A 26,745-nucleotide genomic window follows, 5' to 3' on the forward strand; every position below is an offset into this window, starting at 1 on the left:
TCTTAGTTATGCTCACAATGTAGGGCATCCAGGGAAAAATGTAGGACATTACAAAATAGCTCAAAACAATCCTAGAAATATAAATCCATGCTTCTTAGTTATGCTCACAATGTAGGGCATCCAGGGAAAAATGTAGGACATTACAAAATAGCTCCAAACAATCCTAGAAATATAAATCCATGCTTCTTAGTCATGCTCACAGTGTAGGGCATTCAAGAAAAAAGTAGGACAAGGCCAAAGAAAAGCTTAAAGCACTCTTAGAAATCTAAATCCATGCTTTTTAGCGATGCTCAGAATAGAGGACATTTTGGAGTTCCCCTGGACAGAAGGTGGGAATGTAGGACATGTCCTGGAAAAGCTCCTACAGAAACATTTCAGGCAGCATCTGTCAGGAAGGCCAAAACAGGAGTGACCTTTAATTAGGCACATTACGGTAATTGCCTCTCCTAGTCTCCACCCCCAAACATCCCTCCAGAGATGGAGCCCAAAGAGATAGAGCATTAATGGCTCCTCCGTGTGACGTCCGGTTCCCATTGCATACGCGTGCGTCTGCGCATGTGCAGGGAAAGAGTGGCTGCCCTTAAGGGAAAGACTTAGACCATGCAAAAAACTCTGAGCCATAGATGATCTTTGATTGCAAGTGCTTTAGAAGGAAGCTGAGGAACCTGCTTTTTAAATCCACCCACCACCACCATTACTATTTGTTGTTCAGACCAAGCTGTCCTTTTTAACTGTGGCCAAGTCCCACCTTCAAATTAATGGGGGCCCCATGAATGAATGAGATCTCCAAGTCATCTTGGAGTTTATCACACGAGGGAGATAGATAGAGGGGTTATCCCAAAAACATGTCCCGGGGAAAAACCCCACGTAATTACGTGGCACGATTTCAGACGCCACCGCGCAAAGATTGCAGTTAAACCAGGCATTTTATTCATTATGATATTAGCATTCGACGGGACTAGATGCTGGCTGGTGAAAATGTGGGAACATGTTTTGGTTTCTGAAACCATATATTTACTGTAACAGCCCTATGTATACATGTATTATCTTTCAACATATATACAGCATACACTGGAAGCCTCTCGCGCCCCAGAACAAGTAATGGGGCATATGCATACTCATATACACACACATGGAGACAGATAGTGCAATAGGGAGGTAGATAAAGGCACTTTTGTATGTGTATAAAGGTACATATAAAGGAGATAGGTAAAGGCACCTTTATATGTATCCAACCTACTCACAATCCTGGCATAGGTTGCTTTGTTGGGGTGCGAAAAGGACCCCATAATGATCTCACAAAAGGAGGTAGAAGCCGTGGGGCTCCATGATTTCTGGCTACGGGATGAGCACCCCTCCATTTGTGGACATGCGCAGTACGCCCATTTCTCCTTTATTTCTACTTTATCTCGGCTGCAGGCATCGCTGAATATGAAATGCAACTTTGGGGGTTTTCTTCCCCCCCCCCATTTTCACGTTGTTACGAGCAGAACGCAAATGTGCGTGACCTTCATTTGCGAAATTGTGTGTCATTTCCTCATTATTTGCAGGATGGTTTAACTTTGCTTCAATGTCTCTTTAATACTGAAATTAGCTCCAGTGTGATAAACTCCGTTGTCATCAGTAGCCCTGCTCAGGCCTTGCAGCCACAGGGCAGCCATGGTGGTTTCCTTGATTATCCATTCAGCTGTGTAAACTCACTGGGTTGCCTTGGGCAGGTCACTCTCTCTCAACCTCAGGGGATCCTCTGAACAAGCCTTGCCAAGAAAACCCTGTCATAGGTTCACCCTAAGTTGTTGTTATTATTATTATTATTATTTTGGTGTTGAATGTTTGAGCAACCCAGCCTCTGTATTCTACAATGATGATCCTCTATGGCAGTGGTCCCCAAACTGTGGTCCCCTTTAAGAGATTTTGGGCTTCATCTCCCAGAAGCCTCAGCCCTGTTGGCCAATAGTTTAGGATTCTGGGAGCTGAAGTCCAAAAGGCCCTTCATAAAGAGCAGAGTTTGGGGGGCAATTAAGGTTTCCCTATAGGCTAGTTCTGTCATTTGTCGCCTGAGGAAGGAGTCTCAAGTCTGGGAAGCCACCACCAGCGTCTCTGAAAGAGCTTTCATGGCCCTCCCTTTGAAGACTGTTTTCCCTGAGTGACACTGCAAAGCCTTTAGTCATCTATTTATTCCCCCCTTTTGACTCTGACACAGGGGAAGCCATCGCACTGGAACCGGAAGAGAGAGGTGGATGCTCCTCGAAGGGAGTGGAACTCTAGGGCTTTTTTTCTTTGGCGGCGGTTTGACTTCTTGCAAAATGGCGGCCGAAGGGGCGCGCTGGACCCGCTCCGTCCATTGGGAGGGAAGGGAGCAGAGGGCAGCGTTGCTGTTGCTGCTGCTGCTGCCCGCTTTGGCCGCCTGGACTTCACTGGAGCCTGAGGCATTGGAAGAAGAGGATGAGAAGAGCCAAGTGCAGGAGCTGAGCGGGGCCAACTGGAGCCTCCTGCTGCAGGGACACTGGATGGTGGAGTTGTGAGTGCTAAGGACAAGCCCAAGGCGAACCTGTCACGCTAGCAGCTTCTCGCCTCCGCTTTACACTCTTATAAAACGGGGCTAGGTCGCTTTAAATGGGGTCCCTGCCTCCTCCTGTTGCATTTTGGGGGTTGTAGTTCAGAGAGGCTTAGGCGCTCTCTGACTGAACATTGTAAGTGACCCCTTCCTGAACTACAAACCCTAAAGGGCAACGGGAGGATGCAGACCCCTATTTAAAGCGACCTAGCTGGCGTACGGTGTGTGTGTGTATGTATGTGTATATATATATGTGTGTGTATACATATGCACACACACAAGCTATATCTATCTATCTATATATATGAGGATATATAAGTATATAAAAGAATATGCAAGTGTGTGTGTGTGTGTGTGTGTGTATATATATATATATATATATATATGAGGATGTATAAGTACACACACATATATATATGGATGTATAAATACAGATATATAAATATCTATATGAGGATGTATAAGTACATATATATATATATATGAGGATATGCAAGTACATATATGAGGATGTATAAGTATATGTATATATATGTGTGTGTGTGTCTATATATATATATATGAGGTTGTATACACACACATATATGGATGTATAAGTACAGATATATATATATATATATAGATCTTATATATGATATATCTTGATGTCTGAGGATGTATACGTACAGTACAGCTATATATATATATATGAGGATGTACAAGTATTTTTGATGTGCACAGATACAATATAATAATAATGATGATGATGGTGATAATAATAATGATATAGGAAAAATGGATTAAAAGAATGCCCATAGCTATTTTTACTGTCTGGCTATCTTTTAACTGTTTTAAATTTAACTTGAATTTGTAATTTGATTGGTTTTTTTCCTTGAATTTCTAATTAAGTGTTATCCCCCCCCCATTGGTAATGGTTTGGGGACTGCAAATATTTTATGAGTTACTGTATTTGTATTTTTACTATTTCTGTTGTAACCCGCCTTGATCCGTAGGGAGAGGAGAGCTAATAATAATAATAATAATAACAAATAGATTTAAGAAAGAATAATTATATAAAAATATAGGCAATGTTATAGAGAAACTGTGTGTAATCATTGTCTGCTGTGTACAGTGTGTGTGTGTGTGTATATAATAAAGCAACCTAGCCCTGTTTTAATGCTGGAGTTGATGGCTCCAAGAGACAGAGAAATAGTAACAAAGAACACAAACCTGTTATCTGTAAGGAAATACTTGTTATTGTGTGCCTTCAAGTCATTTCTGACTTAAGGCAACCCTATTATGGGTTTTCTTGGCAAGATTTCTTCAGAGGAGGTTTGCTGTTGCCTTCCCCTGAGGCCGAGAGAGTGTGACTTGACCAAGGTCACTCAATAGGTTTCATGGCCAAGCTGGGAATCGAACTCTAGTCTCCAGGGTCGTAGTTCAAGGCTCAAAGTACTACGCTATGCTGGAGGTGGTGATGCTAAGTGTGAAACTGACCAGGCTTGGTAGGAAAACCCAAGTTCCACATACCAAGAGGAGTGGGAGTGGGTGCAGCTCTTTTGGGTTTAATTTGGGCTAAGGGTGGTTGCCTCGCCACTGCAGAAAGAATCCAGTTTGACCCCACTTTAACTGCAATGGCTCAGTGCTATGGGTTTCTGAGATTTTGTAGTTTTGTGAGAGATTTAGCCTCCTCTGTGAGAGACATCTGGTGCCATAGTGAACTACAATTCCTAGCATTCTATAGGATGGAGCCATGGCAGTTAAAGCGGGGTTAAACTGCATTAATTTTGCAGTGTGGCAGCAGCCTAAGGATACTGCATGCCCATTTATCACAACAGGATGCAGATTAGATATTCTGTTGTGGTGGTGGTCGTAGTGTGCCTTCAGGGCAAGCTTTCCAAGATCCCAAAGATACATTTTCCATAATATTTTGTTGTTGTCGTGTGTGCCTTCAAGTCATTTCTGACATATAGCAACCCTGCAGTACACCTATCATGGGGTTTTCTTGGCAAGGGTCGTTCAGAGGAGGTTTGCCATTGCCTTCCCCTGAGGCCGAGAGAGCGTTATTTGTCCACGGTCATCCAGCAGGTTTCATGACCGATCAGGGAATCGAATCCTTGTCTCTAGAGTTGTAGTCCAACACTCAAAACATTATGCCACACTGGTATGTCCTGTTACCTTGACGTAATTGTGCATATTTGTGCATCCATTCTGTGGCACAGTCTTCTGTTTCATAGCCAGGTTTTGTTGGCCTTTTGTTATGGAAAAATTACTTTGAATGTTCAACTTGGAGAGATGCAACATATCAACCCACCTGTAGTCTCTGCTGAATGTCTACAGGATATTCTCAAGTGTGTGAAGCACTATGCAAGTGTTATCTCATATTATGTTTGAGAGGGGAGTCCCTGAGAAGGAAGGTAACTTTTAGGGTTTGGGGCAGACAAGTTTCAGCCTGACCTCAGATGCACCTGGTTTGAAAGTTATCTCTGGTGCTAATCCATTATGTGGTCTGTTACTGCCACTTTCTTCCTCTGATCTGTGCAGCTTCCTCTATCAGTGACAAAGGATAAATGAGGCTTGAGCAAATATTTCTATTGTGAAAAGTTCCACTTAATTTAGGTAGCCCCTGCATGGGTTATAAATTGAAAATAAAGTACGTAGTAGAAAGTTTTCAGATATTGTAGCTGGACCATTTTGTAAACACATTTTCCTTAGGCTTCTTGTTCTTGTAGGAATGGTTTCTCAGGTGCATTATTTAAAACAGAAAACAGAGAAGTGCAGTTCAGGTGTTTGCCTGAATGAAAGAGAGCTACAACTGTGTAGGGTAAGGATAAGCAAATTATATCACAACTGCTATCTAGCCAGCATATGTAAAGGTGAAGCCACAGGCATGCTTAATCCATTACCACTGTGGCTGTAGCCATAGTGATCAAATGGAGTCTGCAGTTAAGAAATCAGAAGAAGACCAGGAATAGAAAAGGCACCTATGAAAGAACTAGACAGGATCCTAAAGAGTAAAGATATACAACTGAGCACCAATGTTAGAATCATCCAAGCCATTGTATTCCCCATTACCATGTATGTATGTGAGGGCTGGGCAGTGAAGAAAGTGGATAGGAAGAAAATCAACTCATTTGAGATGTGATCCTGCAGAAGAGTGCTGAGGATACTGCGGACAGCCAAAATAACAAACAAATGGGTCCTAGAACAGAGTAAGCTTGCAATCTCCCTGGAAGCCAAAATGGTCAGATTAAGGCTGTTGTACTTTGGCCACATCGTGAGAAGACGTCTTCTCATTAGAGAAGATGATAATTCTAGGAAAGGCAGAGGGCAGTAGAAAGAGTGGAAGACTGCACACCTGATGGTTAGACTCAATCAGGGAGACCATGAGCATGAATCTGCAGGACCTAAGCAGAACAGTGGAGGACAGGGGGTCTTGGAGAGGTCTCATCCAAAGGGTCTCCAAGGGTTGGAGACCACTTGAGGAGAGTTAACAACAAACAACAAAAATGGCTGGAGCCATAATGTGGGATGGTGGGTGCTAGAGTTCAGCAACATCTGGAGGGCCACAGATGCCTGTCTCTGGTGTTGAGGAAGAATGCCATTCAAGCTGGCCTGTGCAACAGATCCCAGAGTACCTGCCCTTTCCTTGTTGAGTAGATAACACTTTATTTAACAGCTTAATTTTCTCTCTCTGCTTAACATGTTGAAGGAAGTTATTAAATATAGTGTATTGGTGGTGGAGGAGAACAGCCTTGTCACGGGCATTTTTAAAGGGTTACATTAATGTTTTTTTCAGCTGTACCTAATAGAAATTTTAAAATAAGGGGAGCATCCTAAAAACTGTAGTGTTTTTAAAAATGTGTAAAATAACAAAATGTTCCTTGTGACAACTAGCAAATGTGCATTTCTCATATAATAAAAGTACACCTCAAAATTCTGTTAACTCCTTACAACTATGTGAATATTCTGGTGTGGAGTAGTGGTTTGAGTGTTAGCCTATGACTCTGGAGGCCAGGGTTTGAATCCCTGCTCAGCCATGAAACCCTCAAGCCATACTCTCTCAAATTCAGAGCATGGCAATGGCAAATCCCCTCTGACAAAGCTTGCTGAGAAAACCCAGTGATAAGGTTCATCTTAGGGTCTCCATAAGTAGGAAATGACTTGAAGACATGCAACAACAACATTGACGTTGCAGTCCCATGTTCAGTTATTTCAGAGTAAGCTCCACATAACTTATTGTGGCTTTCTTCTCAGACATGTATTTCTTTAAGTGTATTTCTAGAAAACTGTTCAGAGACTGCATATCTTGGCAACCCATGCCCTTGAATAACAATGACTTGCTTCCCAAATTGGCACTCCTGCCTAATCGGAATTACTGTTGTTGATACACAATAGTAACTGGTTGAAGGTCATTCTAGACAAGACTAGAACATTTCACCTACTTTTTTGATGCACATACACACCCTCAAGCATTTCCTCAATTGTAGCAGTTGCTGTTGATAGAATACAGTCACCAGCATTTTTGTGCTTGTGGAGAAGTTGAGGCTGAGATGGCATCTGAGAGGAAAAATGCTTGCTCATTCACTAAATAGCTACTGTGGTGTGTGTCCAGTCATAAATCATTAATTTGGCAGAAAGTAAACGGATGGCACATTTTTAAAAAAAGCAACTTGCAGAAAAACTTAATTACAAGCTAGAGCTGGTCTCTGTGTTTGAAAACAAAACCACTTGTCTGAATCCACAATTTTCTAATCTGACACCATTTCACAAAATTCGAAAGAATTCAGTGGGCTCTTGTTATCCACAGGATTGCCATCTGCAGATTTGAGCTTCTGCAGATGGCAACCCCGTTGTTTTTAATGGAGGCACCATGGGAAACAATGGGACTTGAAGTACCTTTTTTTTTCTTATCTGTGTTTGTGTGTGTGTGTGTGTGTGTGTGTGATGAATAAATTCCCTGCAGATACAAAGGCACAACTGTACAAGGTACAGGTCAAGTCTGAATCTCAGTTGCCAAATTATGTAGTTGCACCCACAGGGCAGAACAGAATATCTGTTTCATAGAAGACACACTGTTGATACTCAGAGAAATGAACATCCAACACCCGCACAAGAAACCTGGTAAATAATAAATTCCAAAAAATAAATAAATAGTTTTTTGTGGGTTTTTCAGGCTATGTGGCCATGTCATAGAAGAGTTATTCCTGACATTTTGCCAGCATCTGTGGCTGGCATCAGGAATAGAACATGGCCACATAGCCTGAAAAACCCACAAAAAACTATTGATACTGGCCATAAAAGCCTTCAACTTCACACCAAAACAAATACACCAGTTATCATAGATGAACTACAGCTAAAAAAAAGCAATGGACAAAACATGTGTAGCATGGACAGGAAAACATCTCTTGCTCTTCTCTGCCACTTCTAGCCCTCTGCTCCTGACCAGTCCCCAGGACTTCATTTTCTGAGCTGGCTGAATAACTTTCAAATTGAAGGGCTGGGGTGCAGCCCCCTGCCATTTTTATTTTCTGGGCCCCACTTGGATCCATTTTTGAAAGTATTCTTGGAAATAAAGAATGTTCTGAAGGCTAATGCTTTGTCGCATATCAGCCTCCGTATTATTATTTTTGATTTAAAACACAACAACTGAGTTAAGCGTGGAGTCTAGTGGTCATTAAGATAAGCCTTTCAGCACTTGGTAGGGTACTTTGGGAGTATAGTATTGTTGTCTCTGTCAAAACCATGTTACAGGACAGATGCATGGGTGCCTCTGACCTGCATCTCTCCAGTAACTTGAAGGAATGCATGTTCTCATGAATGTTTCCATGTTCCAGGTTGTGTTTTGCTTCACCCTGCCAGCAGCACATTGTGAGTAGTTTAGTAACATGCCACCAAGGAGATCAAAATTGGTTGCACCCATTTGTCAGAAGTTGAGATAAAACTTCAACTGTAAGATGCTTTTCTTTATAACTTTGCCTTATCTCCTCTCAAAGTTGTGGAGGGGCTAGATATGGTAGGGCGATATCTGAAATGTATTTGTGTCACTTTGGAACTTGAAGAGAGTTTAGTTGCTGTACCATCATGGTATCCAGGGATGGAAAATATTTAGTAGTTATTAGATACAATGAGCTGGAAACCTTTTCCATTATTTTATATGTTAATAATTGACTGTGATAGTATGGGTGTGTGTGTGTGTGTGTATTTATATTGGGTGTGGGACGGACAAGGTAACTTTGCTGTTTGGTTGTTTCCAGCTTGCATTATTAAATGCATCTCTTCTGTTAAAATAATCAAAGTGCTTTGCATTACAAATACAACAAAAAATTAAAGGTTAAAAACAACTGAATTACACAGGATAGAATCAATAGCTTATAAAACTTTTAGAATATAGCAGGACTTGCATTAAAATTCTAACAGACAGCCAATTTGTTAAAAGGCCACTTGCATTCGAAGGCATTCAGTCCTCTGAAGATGGTCAGTGAGGGATCCCAGTCAGTACCCACCAGGGCCACCCTCTTGGCACCAGCATCAAAAGGCCCTGACTTTGTATCCATTCTTTTGCTTTTTTATATTGAGGAGAAGAGATGCCTAAAAGCCCTAAAGGCACAGGATCCTGTCTGTCTGATCATGGAAGCTAAGCACAGTCAGTCCTGGTTAGTACTTGGATGCGAGACCACCAGCAAATGCCAGGTGTTGTAGGTTATATTTCAGAGGAAAGAACTGGCAAAACTACCTGAGTATTCCTTGCCTAAGTAATCCCTATAAAATTAATGGGGTTGCCATAAATGACTTGAACGTACCCAGACACAAGTGAGGAGGGCCTCTAGGCTCACCCTAAAAGCCAAGCAATTTCCCATGGAAGCAAGTTTCTGAGGTAGCATGGTAATAAACCACTTAAAATTTTAAAGTTAAACATTAACATTTTAAATTATTCCTAGAAATAAATGAACACTCGACTTAAGTACTGTAACATTGAAGTTGAAAGCCTTCAGTGTTATACTGCAGCATGGAAGCACTATTTTTTGCTGGTTGAAGTTTCTGAACTGATTTTGAAGACACTAGAAAAAGGATTTTACAATAATCTACAAGTAATGTGGCAGAAATTGTTCAGGAAACTGCAGGTTCTTGATACATTGTACACTTAACCAGATAAGGAAGTGTATGCTGAGCTCATATCATTCTGTCACTTTCCTTAGCTATGCCCCTTGGTGTCCTGCCTGTCAGCAGATGGAATTAGTATGGGAAGCATTTGCAAGAGATGGTGAAGACCTTGAACTCAATGTGAGCAAGGTGGATGTCACTCAAGAACCAGGTAGGTTAAAAATGCTCTTTTGATGTGGAACTAAGTAATGTTAATAAAGCAGAGGGTAGTCTTAAAATGGTGCCTTGAAGTTGTGAAACCTCCAAGCCACCTTTACTTGCCACAAACTAGAGCAGTGATGGGAACCTCTGGCCTGAGCTTCACGTTTTGTTTATTATATTGGCCCTTGGGACAGCAAGATGCTGGGATGTAGGGCTGCCCCACAGAAGGAAGAGAGAGCAGGGGAGTGAATGATTCATGGCCTTTGAGTTGTATTTCAGCTTTTGCACCCACTCATCCCTATTTGCAGAAGCTAAGGGAGAAGCAAAGTTGGCTGTTCAGTCAGATGATTCCTCAGTGTTCAGTTAAGTCCACTTTCCTCTTGCTTTATAGTTCAATACGCAGAGAAAATGTGGGAGAAGCAAAGCAGGCTAAGCTGTAAAGTAGGGATTCAGCTGGCTTCTCATATTGGTGCTACATCCCCTTCTTCATTCCACAGAAAAGGAGGAGCCACACACACTAAGGTACAAGCTGGAGGAGTACTCCTGGTGCCAGTGCTTTTTCCTTGAAAGCAGCAAAGTTGTAGTGGGGCCCTGCCCCTGCCATCATTTACTCACAGGAGGGCTCTGCCCCTTGAAAGTCTCTCATCCTTTTTCTAGAGGTTACTTCTACAGTCTGTAGCATAGGTCTGAGGCATCTTTAAATCTGTGTAGGAAGGTGGCTTCTGTCTTGGGGATATGATAGCTGAAGTACTACTTAGTTTCAAGCTGTGTAAAGAATTGTTACATGACCTGAGTTGTGTTGCTGCTTTTTTGTTTAAGATTAACAGTGGGTCACAGTGATTAAGCCGATGTTGAAGGACAGCTAAGTTAAAGCTGGATAAATTATTTGTTATAAGGCAAAATGCTAACCTTCAGAGATCAAGTTGACACTTGATATCAAGTGAATTGTTGGGACTTGAGCGAAAGATCAGTGCGAATTTTGAGGGAAGCAAAAATAATTTTCATTTGTAAAAAGGTTTTGGTGTTTTTGTCCATAATTATGTGCAGTGAAGAGAGTTTTATAAGTTGTTTGTTTTTTATCCAAGTACAGTGGGCCCTTGGTATCCATGGATGGCAAAAAACATGGGAGCTCAAGTCCAGTTGTTTGCAATGGGTGTGTGCGGGAGCTTGCCGTCCACAGAGGCTCAAATCCGTGGATGGCAAGCCTGCACTTGGTGCGAGCACACTGTGATATCAGCATGCTGTTAGTATTTTTGTATGTAGTTCAAAAACTGGGTCCTCATACTCCCAACTCCCTGCCTAGCCCCATTATTTATATGTATTATGCTATTATTTCTTAGATTGTACTCCATGGGTAGGTTTACTCTTATCTATTTTATTGTTTGTATGTACAGCGCTGTGCAAATCTACAGCGCTATATACGTAAATAAAGCATAATAATAATAACAATACTGTGGTTGTCATTATAAATCTGCTCAACACTGCATGTTGACATTTCAGGTTCTTCTTCCTTCTGTCAGTCAACAGCAGAGATTTAGCCAGGATTGAAGTGGCAAGGATGGATGCATGTATGGTTCTTGTCCTCTGTAGGGACAGTTTGCTACCGCTTTTTTGAAAGCCATTGCTGCTGTTTGGTTAAGAAAAATCTGCATGGTTGACTTGCCTTCAGTAGCCTACCACAAACTATCCAAGTTGTTTTTAGTGTAGGCAGTATTCCCCTGCTTTAGAATATATTCACCCATCATTTTCCATATTTTTTACAGCAAATTGTATGCTTGCAGCACAGTCCTGTATATGTTTACTCAAATGTTACTCCCACTGAGTTCCATGGGGCTTACTTTTAAGAAAGTGAATATAGAATGGCAGCTGTATTCTTCATGCTTGAAGACCTTTTCTGCAATAACGAAGTTGTATTCCTGACAGTGGGATGACCATTACATCTACTGTTGCATATATACTGTAATTGCATATTCTGCAGTATGATATGGATAGTGGTTTTGTTAATTGTCTACCATTTTAGTTGCAAACCTTTTTAAAATTGCAAGAGTTAAATACTTACTTATAGACCATAAGCTGAGGTCTATAAATAAAAATATAGCTGACAACAGTATCTCTAGAGGACATCTTAATAATTGTTAACTAGCTCATAACTGTATCTACTTCCATTGTTGATGTCCATAAGGTGTGTAGTAGTACATAAGGTATGTTCAGTGGTCTGGGAATTAAATGGATCGTTGATCATTTGGGAACTAGTTTAAAATGCATTATAAAGTAACGTGCTCAAAATCTTTATTAAAAATGTGTCCTAAGAAGTTGGTCATGAGGTTGTTAGTGATTTTGTCTAGAAAATCAAGATAATGCACTTAGAGAAACTCCACTGAAGAAAACCTCTTTACTCTTTAGGCGTAAGTGGTCGTTTCTTTGTCACTACACTTCCCACTATCTACCAGTAAGTACTTCACTTCATTTTCCTGACAATAACAACTGTTTGCTATTGCAGTACTGTATGGTTTTAATATTTAATATTTCAGTATGGTTGTGATGAGGGTGGCATTTTGGCAGTGAAACAGACGACAAAGTAATGAAGAAACATAAGCAATACACCAATCTACCAGTTAGATATTTTCTTGATTGAGGTGCAACTAATGCTTTGTAAGGATTAGAAGTCAAGATTTTTCACATTTAAAGGTCTTTAAGCAATTGTGAAGAGATATTCCTCAGTGCAGTTCTTGGAGACATGGCTGCAGTGTGCAGTAGTAAGGAAATAACAGCAAATGTACCACTGGAACCAGAAGAGGTTTCACCTCTCTTCAGGGAATCACCACTGCAGTAGTTGGATTATTCTAGGATTTATTCACAGAATTCCTTGATTAGTTAAAAAAATGGTCATGATATTAGAGTCAGAGACTACTGAGTGTGTGTAATCTAGATTGGTTTGTGTTCTTCTAAAATCTGAATTCCAAGGTAAATCAAAGACTAGGATCCAGATTCCCTTCACAGATGGTAAAAGGGAAAGAAGGATAGCAGGAAGCCTACAACAGCTTGCTTCCTTCTCTACAACACTTGCACATCTGTACTCTTGCATTCACTCTATTGTAATGACATAGAGATTAAGAGGCAGGGAGGAGGCAGTATGAACAAGAAGACTTGCTTCTTTGACCTCTTCCCAAGATCATACTTAAAGCTAATAACTATGCGCAGTCAGTAACATGACAGTTTATTTTGCATTAGCTAACTGGGTATTTCACTTGCAGGTCTGGTAATATAATTACATTGTTATCTGTTTTCAGTGCAAAGGATGGCATTTTTCGCAGATATCGTGGCTCAAGGTCACTGGAGGATCTAGAGGGCTATATCCTGGAGAAAAAATGGGAAGCTGTAGAACCTGTGGCAGGATGGAAGTCCCCATCATCTATACTGTAATTATAATTTTCTTAAGCTGCAATTACATTTTAAGTTTTAAAAAGTGGCTGTTGTCACAGACTGCAATTACCCATTTAGTTCCTCATCCTGCTTCTTAATATTTAGGATGACCTGTTGATTTTTTCTATCTTATATTTCTAGCTACTGCTAGTAAATAATATACAGTTTAGTGTTTCTGATAGCTGTAATTGTGTGTGTGTGTGTTAGCCATGTTACCTTATATATGTTTACTCCACTGAATGACCTGAATTCTCAGATTTTACTTTAAAAAGTGCACATGCATATTGCTCAGTTAGTGTTTTATTTAAATTTTAGCTGTGCTATCCTATTCATATTTACACCATTCATTGGTCCTGATTCCCAGATTTTATCAAAAAAGATTAAATGTGTCTCTGACCTACTTAACTATATCATTTCCAGTCATGACAGAATCCTTAAGTTACTGAGAAGAATAACTGAGGATTACATCAGTTTAAATCTTTTGTGAATACAGTACTTCTGGGTATTTTGTGAACTGTAGTTCGGGGAAGTAGAGTAGAAATATATGGCAAAGAATTCTAAGTATTTTACCAAGCTACAAATGTCAGGATTCATTAAGATAGTAGCATGGAAGTTAAAGTGATATAAAATTACCAGTAATAAAACTTACATCTCAAGCCTTTGCTGAAGCCAAGGTCGGGCAAAGCCTGTAATGGCTATTCTGCTCAAGTGTTCTGGAAGAAATTAAACATGTTACATCCTTTCAGTGTGTATAACCAATGAGTGAAGACATGGCTGTGATTTCACTCGGGTTGTGTTTTTTTGTCTTAGGATGCATATGTACTGTAAAAATAATACAGTTTCAGTGATGTAGCTCCATCCTGTGGAATGCCAAGAGTGCTGGTGCCTCACAAAACTACAAATCCCAGGATTCTGTATGATAAGCCATAGGAGTTAAAATGGTGTCAAACTGCATTATTTTGACAGTGCAGATGCACCTTTAGAGATGTAAAAATTTAAAGTGACCCTTGACCTATTCATATAGTGCCCATTTGGCTGGAGGAGAATTGTTGTCCAAAAGATTAAGGTTACCCAGCTCTGTTTTCTCAGCATACCGTACAATACATTGACTCTGTAATCCTTACAACACTGAATCAGGTCAGTATGATTGTTGCTGTTTTGCAGATGGGATGAAGGCATAGTTGAACACAGTCACAGTAAAGCAGTGCTTCTCAATTATTTTCTGTCATGCCCCCCCTAGGAATAAGAAAACATTTCGCGCCCCCCGCGCGACTGTAAATAGTATCATTTGTCTATAAAATTGTTATAAGTACACCTCTGCATAACACTGTATCCTGAGCCTCACGCCCCCCCTTTACAGAGCCTTGCGCCCCCCCTGGGGGGCCCGCCCCACTATTTGAGAAGTACTGCAGTAAAGTAACTTCAGATGCATTGGGCAGGGTTCCAAATTTTGTGGACTCAGCATTCCTAGAAAAACTACACCATTCACTATCTGCATTTCATGCTGTTCTTAAAGGCAGAAGAACTTCGTGGAGAAATAGAGAAAAAAAAATTGAGAAAAGGGTCAGAGAGAGTATACAGAAATGTGGGCTTCAAGTTGCATGCCCAACATTTACATGCAAATAAAAATTCAACCTTCTCTTTCCTGTCTATAAAGTTTCTGAATATGAAATTCTCTCGTTCTCTCTCTCTCTCTCTTTGTGTGTGTGTGTGTGCACATGCATGCAGTGTTCAGCTATTTCAAAACCCACTACAAGATTTTTATAATGAGTAAATAATGGTTAACAGCTCTCTAAAACTTGACTCAATAGCCGGATCTTAAGGGTGCTCTAAGGAACCCAGTGTTAGTGTCACCTGGACTTCCAAATAGAGGACAATCTGAAGACAAGGAATCCATCTTCTGTCTGTACATGATACACTCCTCATGATGGCTGAAGAGGAGGGCTCCTTCAGCAGACTGCAGTATTTTGTTGGGTGCATATTTAAAGAGGCAGCCTGTCAAATATTGAGGCTCCAAGTTAATCAAAGCTTTTAATGTCATCAATATCAGCTTGAGCTAAGAAAGAGAATATATTAATAGGTGCTGCAAGTATGTAAAATACATTCAGTTGCTACCGTTTTCACTTAATCTGAGAATGACATTGTGGACTACTTCTTCACAAATATTGGTAACATGTGTGTAACAGTGTTCACAAGGCATTTGTTTATATGTTGATAGCTCATGGACCTTTAACAGAATTTTCTTCTCTACATGTGATGTTTAAAGCTCTGAATAACTTGGAGCCTTGATATTTGAGAGAGTGCCTTTTCTTGTACAGTACATCATTTAACTTATATAATGAACAACACACATATTTTCATGTATTTCATCTTTCCCTCATTATCCCATACTACACAGTAATATAGAAAGCAAAAAACATGTTCTGACAATCAAGAAGCATGAGAAATAATTCTTTTTTTGTTGTGGAACATGCAAGAACACTTAGGTTATTGAGTAGTAACTGTCTTTCATTACCGATAAAACTAAAGTACTGTTTCTTATTAGGATGCATGGCATGGCAGGACTCTTCCACTTATCTGGATGGATCAGGGTGAGTAAACAAAATGTTTAATTAAGTAGTATGCTGAAGGATTATGTACACTTCTGAAAGGAGAATTAATATTGTTCCCCAGTATTCCATCAGTATAAGAAATTTGCACACCTAGCATTGTTTGGAAACTGATAGGTAGCCAATGAAGAGATTTTAGTACAGGTGTAATATGGTTGCCTCTAGATGTACCTGCAACCAGCGTGGCTGCCCTGTTTTGTGCTAGTTGGAATTTCAGAACTAGGTAGCCCCATGTAGAGCGCATTACAGAAGTCTAGTTGAGAGATTACCAGTGCATGTACTATTGTTTCTAGGCCACCTGACTTCAAAGAGGGTCGCAGCTGGCGTACACTTTTTGTTACTTCTGTTAAAAAAATGGAATTTCAGCCTCTTGAGACACTTTTGTTAGTGGCCTTAAAATGGAAATTATTGAGTAAAAAAAATTCATAGTGAGATTTGAATAATGTATTATCAGTAACTCACATGTACCAATTTTTATTTTCTGTATTTCATGTCCCTCTGATTTCAGCATTTACAAGCCACCTTCTGATATACCTGATAAAGTGTGCTGGAGCCTACAAAATCTTATATCACAATACACATGTTAATCTTTAAAATGTGAAGGGAATATTTAAAAAGTTTTTTTCTGTTGTTTTTAAATATGCCTGGATAATCTGTTGAGTTGTCTAAATGTCATATAATACCATTTGTGATAGAAGTACTCAGATTACAGTTTCGGTTTGAGCTGTCAATTTGTTTTCTTTACAGCAAATCCATAACTATTTAACAGGCACTCTTGGACTTCACATTTGGTGTTCCTATGCTGTCTTCATATTGGCCACTTTATTGATTGGTCTTATCTTGGGTTTGGTAAGAAATCCTTCTTTACATTATGAAACAAGAACTGTAGAGAGGTTTTACTGTAAAAAAAGCATTCTAGCATCCTTGTGTAAAATATATATTTCTTGTGTAAATGCCAGTGTTAGTCTAATTGTATCTGATTAGTCCAGTGACAGCAATTAGTATTTTTACTTCACCATTTAGGTATTGTAAATTCAGCTGTGATGTTATAGTTAAATATAATTATTTGAGATATATTTAACACATAGTAGAAGAGTGAACAGTGAGTAATAAAGATACAGTGGTACCCCGGGTTACGAAAATAATCCGTTCCGCGGCGCCGTTTGTAACCCGAAATCGTTCGTAAGCCGAAAAAGCCATAGGCGCTAGCGCTAAAAGCCGCGATTTCGTGCGAAAAAGCGCCGAAAAGCACCAAAAAAAATTTTCGTAACCCGAAAAAAAAAAAAAACGTAACCCCGAACAGGTTTTTTCCTATAGTATTTTTTCGTATCCCGGAAATTTCGTAACGCGGTGCTTTCGTATCCCGGGGTACCACTGTACTAAAATGCTACTTGCTATCTTAAATGTGGTCGTGGAGGGAGGCAGTTTATAACTATTGTTTCTTGCAGAACACACTAACACTTGGGTTTGCAAAGGCCTATTGTAAATGACACACATCATAAACCTGTACCTTTTGTAATTGTTCACCCTTTGACTTGACAAACCAACGTTTGTTAAACTTGCTGGTGTCTTATACACACCCTTTTACATTTTAGTTTAAGTTGAGAAGTCGAACCTCTAGGCTTAAATTCTATATTGTTAACCCCAACTAGAGTAAACTATTGGGTTAAAGCAGGGGCAGGCAACCTTTTTGAGCCGGGTTGCTGTCCCTCAGACAACTGGGGGGCCGAAGCCGGGGGGTGGGTGGGGCTTACACGCTCCGGGGGTGGAGCCACATGCTGGGGGCGGAGCTTCCACCCTCCGGGGGCGGGGCCACCACTGGAGGCCTCCCCCTCTTTGCCCGCCCCGTCAGAGCAAGGGAGCCGGTGGGGGCCGCCAGCGCTAGAGGCCTCCCTCTCTTTGCCGGCCCCTAATGGGGCCCCAGGCCCTGTCAGTAGCCAGCAAAAGAGCCGGCGGGGGCTGCCAGCGCTCGAGGCCTCCCCCTCTTTCTTGGCCCCGCGGGCTCCTTCCCGGCCTCCGCGGAGGCCGAGAAGGAGGGAGGAGGCTGGCGAGAGGGAGAAGGCCGGCAGCCCCCCCAAAGGTCTCTCGCACGAGGATGCGGGGCCTTTGGCCTCTCACACGAGGACGCGGGGCCTTTGGCCTCTCGCACAAGCTGCTGCTTGCGTGAGAAGGAGAAGGCCAGCAGCCCCCCAAAGCCCCTGCGCGAGTGGCTCGGTCCTGCCGCCGTTTGCCGCTGGCGCGGGGCCTTTGACAATCGGCGGCAGGACCGGGCTCGGGCCGGTCCCCCGGCCTTGGCGGGCCACATGTGGCCCGTGGGCCGGGGGTTGCCGACCCCTGGGTTAAAGGAAGCTGTATAAGTGAAGATTTACATAATTTATGTTCATTCAGTGCCTCAGGTTCAGTTTGGAATGAACAATTGAATTTAGACCATATGAGCTTCTGAAGCATTTCATTTGGTAACTTGGTACTGATTAACTTGAGAGAAACCAGAAGGAGGTTTGTACAATGCCAGGGGGTTCTTAAAGAAAGCTGGGCCAATACCAGAGCATGCCATTGAATGTGCAGGTTAAATGGTCTATGTTAACAATGATAAGCAACAACACATCATTCTCTGAAGATGCCAGCCACAGATGCTGGCGAAACGTCAGGAAAAAACTCTTCTAGAACATGGCCACATAGCCCCCCTCCCAAAAAAACCACAAAAAACTATGGATGCTGGCCATGAAAACCGTCAACTTCACGCAGTATAATGTTTGTACTGTAATTGGGTTATAAGGATCATCCAGGCAACTTGCTGATGACTCATTTAAAATGAAACCATTCAGCGATTTATAACCTTCATGGAGTTGTGGCAAAAAATATATTAAAAATAGATATGTAGCTCTGAAATATAGATGTACGCTAAATTCCCCAATTGGAAAGGTAGCATGTAGACTTGAAAAAATGTGGCTGTAATTTGTGAACTTGTGGATCATCTTGGTAATACTGCTTTTGTTTTTTCAGATACTAGTTTTACTTTCAGACTGCATTTCTCCACTGAAGTCCAAAACAGAAGTTTCTGGTAAGTGTATAATGAATAGTAGTAGTGCAGCTTACAGTATTGGAAGACATGCCATTGCAAATAAGATACTGTATATACTCGACTATAAGTCAATAAATTTATGCCCCAAAATTGACCCTAAAATCCTGGGTCGACTTATATATGGGTCAATACAGTAATACTGCTTAGAAATGTCCTGATAAAGGTTCTGCCCCACTCTCCATGCCTCCTCAGTGATTTCTGAAAAAGCTGCCAAGACAGAAGTGTATGAGTGTGTGATAGAGGTGATTCCCTTCTGAATCAGATGTTTAAACCTTCCCTCCCCATTCTCCTCCTCCTCTGAGTCTCTATGCCCACCAAACTCCATTTCCTCCCACTTCCCTTCCCTTCTCAATTGGATGTTAAAACCTTCTCTTCCCATTCTCCTTCTTCTCTGGATCTGTCTCATCATGGAACACCACACCCCCCCCCCATGTTCTTCTCTATTCAGTCCAATGTTAAAACCTCCTCCAGCACCACCAGTGTTGGTCGGGAGAAGTCCAGAGAGGGAGAAGGAGGGAGGGAAGTGGTGTTTTCCTTTTGTTTTCCCCTGTAGATCCTTTCTTACATGCCCCTAGGTTTTACCCTTGACTTATCCATGGGTCATATGAAAATCCATGATTTTGGCCCTAAAACCTTCCCTCGATTTATACACAAGGTTGACTTGTATACAAGTATACATGGTAATTAATAAGAGCAATTAACATAAATAAAATTTATCTAGCAGATTCTGAAAGGTTATCTTTCATACAAAAGTTGTAATGCCACACAAGCAGCTGGATCCTTGTGCTACATAAGTGATGTTGGGCCCATAGCAGGTTTCACTTCACTGTGTGACTAAGTCCACAGCGGACCCAGATGAGGATATTTTACAAGTAGCTTAACCAAAGAATCAGTGTGGTGTAGTGGTTTGAGTGTTGGACTATGACTTGAAGACCAGGGTTCGAATATCTATTCAGCCATGGAAACTCACTGGGTTACGTTGGGCAAGTCATACTCTCTCAGATGCAAAGAAAGGCAATAGCAAACCCCTTTGAGCAAATCTTGCTAATAAAATCCCATGATAGAATCACCTTAGGCTCACCATAAACTGAAAATGACTTGAAGGGATGCAACAATAACAAAGTATTATGGAAGCAGTCATGAAGACTGTGAAAAATGTACCGTTAGAATGTCTAAAGGATCTTGGAATGTATGAAGAAATACGAGTTTACTTACATTTTAGTTCATGTTACTGCATTTAGACATCTGTGATCCTTAAATCTGACTGGAATGCTATTTTTAATCAGTCATGACTGCAGTATCACCTCTTATCTGTAATGAATTTAATGTATTAGCAATGAAACTTAGCACTAAATGTGCGGAAAATTGCCAACTTATTTCCAGCTGAGTGGGATTAGTGAATGGCTTGCCATTTCTACTCTGAAAAAATTATAAACCCCTAAACTTGGAGCGATAAAAAACTTACTAGGCAAACAAAACTGTAGTACATATAATGCTCTTAATCTATAAGACATTAACAAATATAAAAATATTCAGTTTGCTTTTATGCACAAGGATAAGAAAAATTACAAAATATGGGAGAGCCACCTGTTAGAGCATAGGGGTCCTAGCTTTTTGGACTTGCAGAGCCCTTATTTCTATGGCAGAGCCCCTATGTCCGTGATGGTGAACCTATGGCATGCAGACCACAGGTGGCATGTGACGCCATTTTGCTGTGCACAAGCAAAAGAGAGGCATGCACGTGCCTGTTCTTCCTCCTCCCTGCCTTTTCCTGGCCTCCAGCTGTCTCTCAGACACAGCTGGAAGCCAAAAAATGGCACTGGAGAGAAGGAGACACTGGCGTGTGCCTCTGGCTCCTCCCGGCCTTTTCCTGGCCTTCAGCTGCTTCTCCGAGACAGCGGGAGGCTGCGAAAAGGACAAGGGGGAGGAGGAGCAACCGGCATGTGCCAGTTGCTCCTCCCCAGATATGTTGACTGGCCTCCAGCTATCTCCGGAGGGACAGCTGCGGGCAGGGAAAGATCCATGGGGAGGAGAAATGGGCACGTGCCCACTCCTCCTCCTCCCCATGGACCCTGCCTGACTCCAGGAAAGGTCCAAGGGGAAAAGGAACAGGTGCATGCTCACTCTATCTCCTCCCCATGGATCCTTCCTGACCCCCAGCTGCCTCTGAAGAGACAGCTGCAGTTCAGGAAGGGTCCAGGGGGGGAGGAATGGGTGCATGCCAACTCTTCCTCCTCCCCAAGGATCCTTCCTGACCGCCAGCTGCCTCCAGAGGGAGAGCTGGGGGGTGCAGGAAAGATCCAGAGGGAGGAGGAATGGGCGCATGCCCACTCCTCCTCTCCACAGGCTCTGCCTGACCCCCAGCTGTCTCAGAGACAGCTGGAGCCAGGGGGAAAAGCAGGATGAGGAGAAGCAATGACGCATGTCTGTTGCCCCCCCCCCCCAAAAAAAAACACACCTTCCCTGGCTTCTAGCTGTCTCTCAGAGACAGCTGGAGGCCTAGGAAAGGGCAGGGGGGGAGAAGTCCTGCACTGGAAGCCCCGCTTCTGAAGGGCAGAAGTGCCACCTCCGTTTGCCATCACTGCCTTAAGTTAATGGTGTTTAGCAGTATAAGAATATATTCTTTTTCTTTAATTTCATTCAATTTTTTTTTTCATTTTCCTTGGAGTGGCCGCAGAGCACTTGGGAAGTGCACATGGCATCCTAAGAGCTCTTTAGAGCACAGGTTGGGAATTCCTGTTGTAGACTGCTGAAGAAATTGAATCAAAGGACTGGATTTAAAAGACAGATAGCAGCTATGGGATTTTGTAGAAAATGATGTGTGAAATTATAATGTTAAATTTCATCCATTTTTCTTGCAATAGATTTGATGGTCCCTAGTGATGATAAAATAGAAGAGCAACAGGAGTCACTACAGTCTGCAGCAGGAGAGACAGTTACAGAAAAAGGGTTGCCTGAAGGAGATGATGAGGAAGGTGGAGAAGAAGAGTCTCAAGAGAACTCCTCAGATGACTCTGCAGTTGAAGGATCTCAGACAGAAGATGAGTTAGAGCATCAGGAATCTGACAAAATAGAGCAAAGCTCTGTAAGGCAACGTAAAAATCAGGTGGATGCTGCTGGACTATAGTGCAATTAGCTGTATACACTCTTTATGTGGACCAAAGATGCATCAAGGCTCTCCCCTTGGTTGCAGCTAAAGCCAAACACTTTACCTGTTAAACTGTTACGGTTGATGATTTGTGCCAGAAGGCTATTGTCTTTCTTTTAGGGCCAGTATTTTCTAAAAGTTAATTTTGAAAGATAAAATTTTAATGATAAGATTATAGCCACGACAATCAGATGAGCAAAGTTCTATTTTTATGAGGATTAGAGGTGGGGTTGAGAAGAGGCTGTATATTTAAAAAGTGCCAGAAGCAAGGCAATTATGCTTCCTACAATAATGCAGATTTCATCTATTTTAGTATCGTGATGACAAATCTCAGTTAATCTAATAAAGAATCTTTATTGAAACAAGTTAGCAAATAAAGAATAGAAAACTTTATATTAAAAATCTGTCATTTCTCAATAGAGATAAGGCAGCTTCAAACGTTACCAGTTAAGATATCACTCTTGAGTGTACATGCATCTATGCACAAGGCACTAGCCTGTTTGAAATAACAAAGTGCATCAATTGCATTTCTGTTTCATTGTTCCTGTTGCCTAGTACACATGAAGTGTAGGCTTGTGATGTCTAAAATGTCTTCCAGTGGCTAGTGTAAAAAGTTGTAAACGTTCATAAACCACATTGGTATCTAAGAAGACTTCTTAAATGTGTTGGTATATGAATGGCTTCTGTATGGATAATCTGAAAACTTGACTCTAAGGCAAGGATGGATAAATGTTGCTCTCCAAGATGATGTTGGACAGCCTCTACCATAAGCCCTACTCACTATAGTCAATGCTGTGGAATACACTGGCTGTGCTTTGTCCTTGTTCTAAAATGAATTTCTCATTTCTTAATCTGTTGATCATAATGTGACTTTTTAGTTTACATAAGATATTTTTGATATTGTTGATATCCAAACATACATTCCAATAGAAAGTACTTCACCATAGTGCAGAATTAGAAAATGCCACATTTTGTACTATACTGTTTATTTAAAAGGTTGACTAATAACCTGAAATGATTTCTAGATTATTACCAGTGACCAAAATAGTCTAACCTGATCTGATGTGAAAAAAGTTTTAAGAAAGTTTTTCTAACTGCCTAAATACGATGGTGCCTGAAACAACCAACTTCAGTAGTTCAGGCTAATTTGTTTACCAGATGTCGTCCTTGTTTCTGAATTGATAAGAATGTTTACTGACTTTGTACATCCATTTGCAGATCACTATGGTATAGCTGTGTATAATGTATTTTGAGTGTATCAGTGTATCTTCATATCCATTGTAAATGTTATCTTGAATGTTTGGGCATGAATTAAGCTTACAGTGCATCAAAAATTCAAAACAGTGTTAATATTTCCATATATTTAATGCAGGATAATGGCATAGATCAAGGGTCAAGGAAATGGACATGGTGTTTAACTTTCATAGTTAATGGATTATTGAAATTCAAGCAGTCTTACACAGTAATAGTTACATATCAAACTTAGGTTCATAATAGTGTCATAAAGCTCTTCTTGGGGTTCTTTCTTGTGCAGAATATCAGTAAATCATCATAACTTTATATACCCCACATTGTGCTTCCAGTATAGAGTTGGCACATTAGAAGACCAATTTAAAGCATGTTCAAGTAAAAACTACTATGTTGCTCCAATTTATTGTCCTGCCTACAAGATAAATAAAAATGAGTGCAGAATATGCATTCGGAAGGTAAAGTACTAGAAATGCTTTAGTGTGTATGCTTAACCTTTTGTAAAAATACTAATGGAAGTTTAAATGATAATTAACAAATCTTATGAATGCTTCACGTATACACTAAGTGCACTTTTCATGCTACTAGAGGTATCAGGGAAATAACATGATCACTCTTGATTTGATTATAGAACCATGCTAACAAAATGCTTTGGTAGTGTGACCAAGGTTATTTTTCAGGTACATGATGACAGACATGGGCATTGGAAGCTAATCTCTTCAGTTTCCCATGAAGTAAAAAATGGACCATAGTTAATTGATTGGCACCCCGTTGTTACAAGTAGAGTCTTGTCTTAATTGTGAGCTCAACTGATAAAATGTTTTGAGTATATTAACAGGATGTTCATGTGTTGTAAGACCAGTCACTCAAGTATAAGTACCCTACAGTTAGTAAAAAGGTATATTTGCCTAAACATGCTTGAGATGATACTGAAATAGTTTGCTAGATACACTTAGAGAAGATATATAAAGGTGGCAGTATTAACATGCAACAGTCACTTTTAATTCAGAGGGGCTTAGTTCCAGATAAACCCACTAGAATTAAGTTGCAGTAGTCTCTTGATATGGTGGTCCCTCACACTGTATATTTGCCACTGCCGTCTGCCATGATTGCATTCTTCTGTATGTTGCAGCTTGATGTATTAGGCTTGGAACCGTAGTGCTATCCTTGTGCCTATTTGGATTATAGTAAAGACAGTTTATCTCATCAGGTTTCCTTTCTGTTTGTTCCTAGAAAGTTTGCTGTCATTATGAACATACAAGGATTCAAAGTAGTGCTTAAGTTAGTTTAGGACAAAGTCAGTACAGTACTTGGGTCCATAAAGAAAAATAGACAAATTATGAAATGCTGATGAAGTATCATAGCCATCACATACAAATGTGCTATGACTGATAGGGTTGTGCATGGCTGTCAGGTTTCTAAAGGTGCCAAGCTTTCAACAAGTAGAGAAAAAATGATTATTTGAGAAAGTAATTATTAAAGAGTTGTTACTGGGCAAGCAAACTGTTTTGTTCAAACTCATTTGTTACTTTGAAACAAAATATGCTGAAAAAATGCAATATTTGTGTTTAGTTGAAACAGATAATTTAGTTTGTGACATAGTTTTTATACAAAACAATTTATACTAAAATGCTGTTGTCTGCTTCCTTGTTAACTATAAAAATTATTTATTACAAGTCTTGTGTCCATGTAATTTAATGGTGTTGAAAATATTCTTTGCATCACTTCATTTGTATTATTTATAGTCTATTTCTTAGCAACATTATCCTTACCAAAATATTTTCTACAGGGCTGTTCATAGGGTTCCTCAATCCAACTTGAAGCCCACTCAGTGATTCAAAATGCATATATAATTTTGTTCAGATTGATTCAGACCCCAAATCTGAACTGAGATTCAGGAATCTGGATCACCATTGGAGACAAGTTAGAAATTAAAGATGGGATGAATATGGCCATATTTGAAACAGGTAGTTTTAGTGGGGTTTGAGCTAGGTGCCAGTAAAGTTTGCTGTTTTTTTTTCCACATACCCCCCCCCCCAAAAAAAACAAGCCCAAGCCTACAGTTTTAATAAGATGTTTAAAAGCTTTGAAATCTGCATTTCATTTCATACTGGTTTTGCCTTATGACTAATATTTTGTACATGAGTCAGCTGAGTGTGCTAGTTTAATACAATTATAGTGTATTTGAAGGGAGGCTACATTTTTGCCTTCTATTGGGAAACTAATGGTGAGATTCAATGACAGAGCATAAGGAAATACTGGGGACGAGGGGTGCATGAAGGCCTGTTTCCATCAGCCTCTTTCATAGATGGCTTGCCTAAGTCCTGAGGACAGCTATCAAGTGTTTTCCAGTACATTAAAAGGGGGGAAAATAACAAACAAAAAAATTAAAACCAGAACAGAAAGGAAAGGAAAAACAAAAAAGAAAATTTACATTCCAACTTTCCTAACTGGTTGTGCCTGATATATACAATCTTCTCCCATTGAAACACTATCATCTACTTCTTCAATTTGGCTAAAACCTGCTACTATATCAAAATCCATGATTAACATATTATCCTTATGTTTCTGCTATAATTATCAAAACTTACAATTAATGTATTAATCTCAGTTTTCTACTAATAGACAATCAGAAATATCACCAGTATATTTTTCGCTACTCAGATAACTTATCCAGATTCACTGAACTAAACAATTCCAATCTTTTGGTGGCATTGTAATATTAACATCACAAATAAGTTCTTGCCTCTTTTCCTTAAGGCAGCCTCATATTTATCTTATATTTGATCTATCTCATACATATATCTAACTTATAAAATGTATTAGATTTTCTCCTTAGTTTTAGTATGACTCAGAAGCATGCTTGTACAAATATTTCTTTAAAACCAGACATCCTGTGTCAACAAAGTACTCTACATATTGTCTCAAAACCAGATAAAACTAATTCTTTACATTTCACTTACAAACATATCACACTTGGAGAGTCCTACCCAATCTCATCCCTTGTAAAAATTGAGTACAACTCATCCAAATAAGAAAAACAAAAAAATCCTGTGAAATATGCCAAAAAGATCCCGTGATAGGGTCACCTCAGGGTTGGCCATAGATCAGAAATGACTTAAAGGTACACAATATATTATCTCATACACGTAGTTCATGTTGATCTTGGACATTTACTTTTACATTTGCTTCACCTCCAGGTGGAAGACCCCTTTTCTCTTCTCTGTTAGATCTCCTCGTCTCCCAGATCCCCATCTCCTCTCCAGCTTGAATGCCTTTAATCCCAATAACATCCTCTAGGACCACCTTCTTCTCTCCTGTTTTTCTCTCTCAATAAATAAATATTTTTATTTAAATCCATATTTCTTTTCTCGTGATCTCTTGGTGGCTTGAA

General features: G+C 40.4%; 1 protein-coding gene across 1 annotated transcript; it reads left to right on the top strand.

The window, feature by feature from the left end:
- Positions 1-2,257: 2,257 nt before the first annotated feature.
- Positions 2,258-25,027, top strand: TMX4 (thioredoxin related transmembrane protein 4). Its single transcript, XM_042480054.1, has 8 exons — positions 2,258-2,521; positions 9,736-9,851; positions 12,245-12,290; positions 13,132-13,260; positions 15,810-15,855; positions 16,621-16,722; positions 18,877-18,934; positions 21,820-25,027. Exons 1-8 carry the CDS (start codon positions 2,307-2,309, stop codon positions 22,080-22,082), a joined length of 975 nt encoding a protein of 324 aa, XP_042335988.1. The 5' UTR covers positions 2,258-2,306; the 3' UTR covers positions 22,083-25,027.
- Positions 25,028-26,745: the final 1,718 nt, after the last annotated feature.

This window comes from Sceloporus undulatus, chromosome 1 (assembly GCF_019175285.1).
Source record: "Sceloporus undulatus isolate JIND9_A2432 ecotype Alabama chromosome 1, SceUnd_v1.1, whole genome shotgun sequence".
Taxonomy (NCBI): domain Eukaryota; kingdom Metazoa; phylum Chordata; class Lepidosauria; order Squamata; family Phrynosomatidae; genus Sceloporus; species Sceloporus undulatus.

Coding starts and splice junctions, on each gene's coding strand:
- TMX4 (XM_042480054.1), top strand. CDS start 2,307: ATGGCGGCCGAAGGGGCGCGCTGGACCCGCTCCGTCCATTGGGAGGGA. Junction 2,522..9,735: donor GGACACTGGATGGTGGAGTT/GTGAGTGCTAAG, acceptor CACTTTCCTTAG/CTATGCCCCTTGGTGTCCTG. Junction 18,935..21,819: donor GTCCAAAACAGAAGTTTCTG/GTAAGTGTATAA, acceptor TTCTTGCAATAG/ATTTGATGGTCCCTAGTGAT.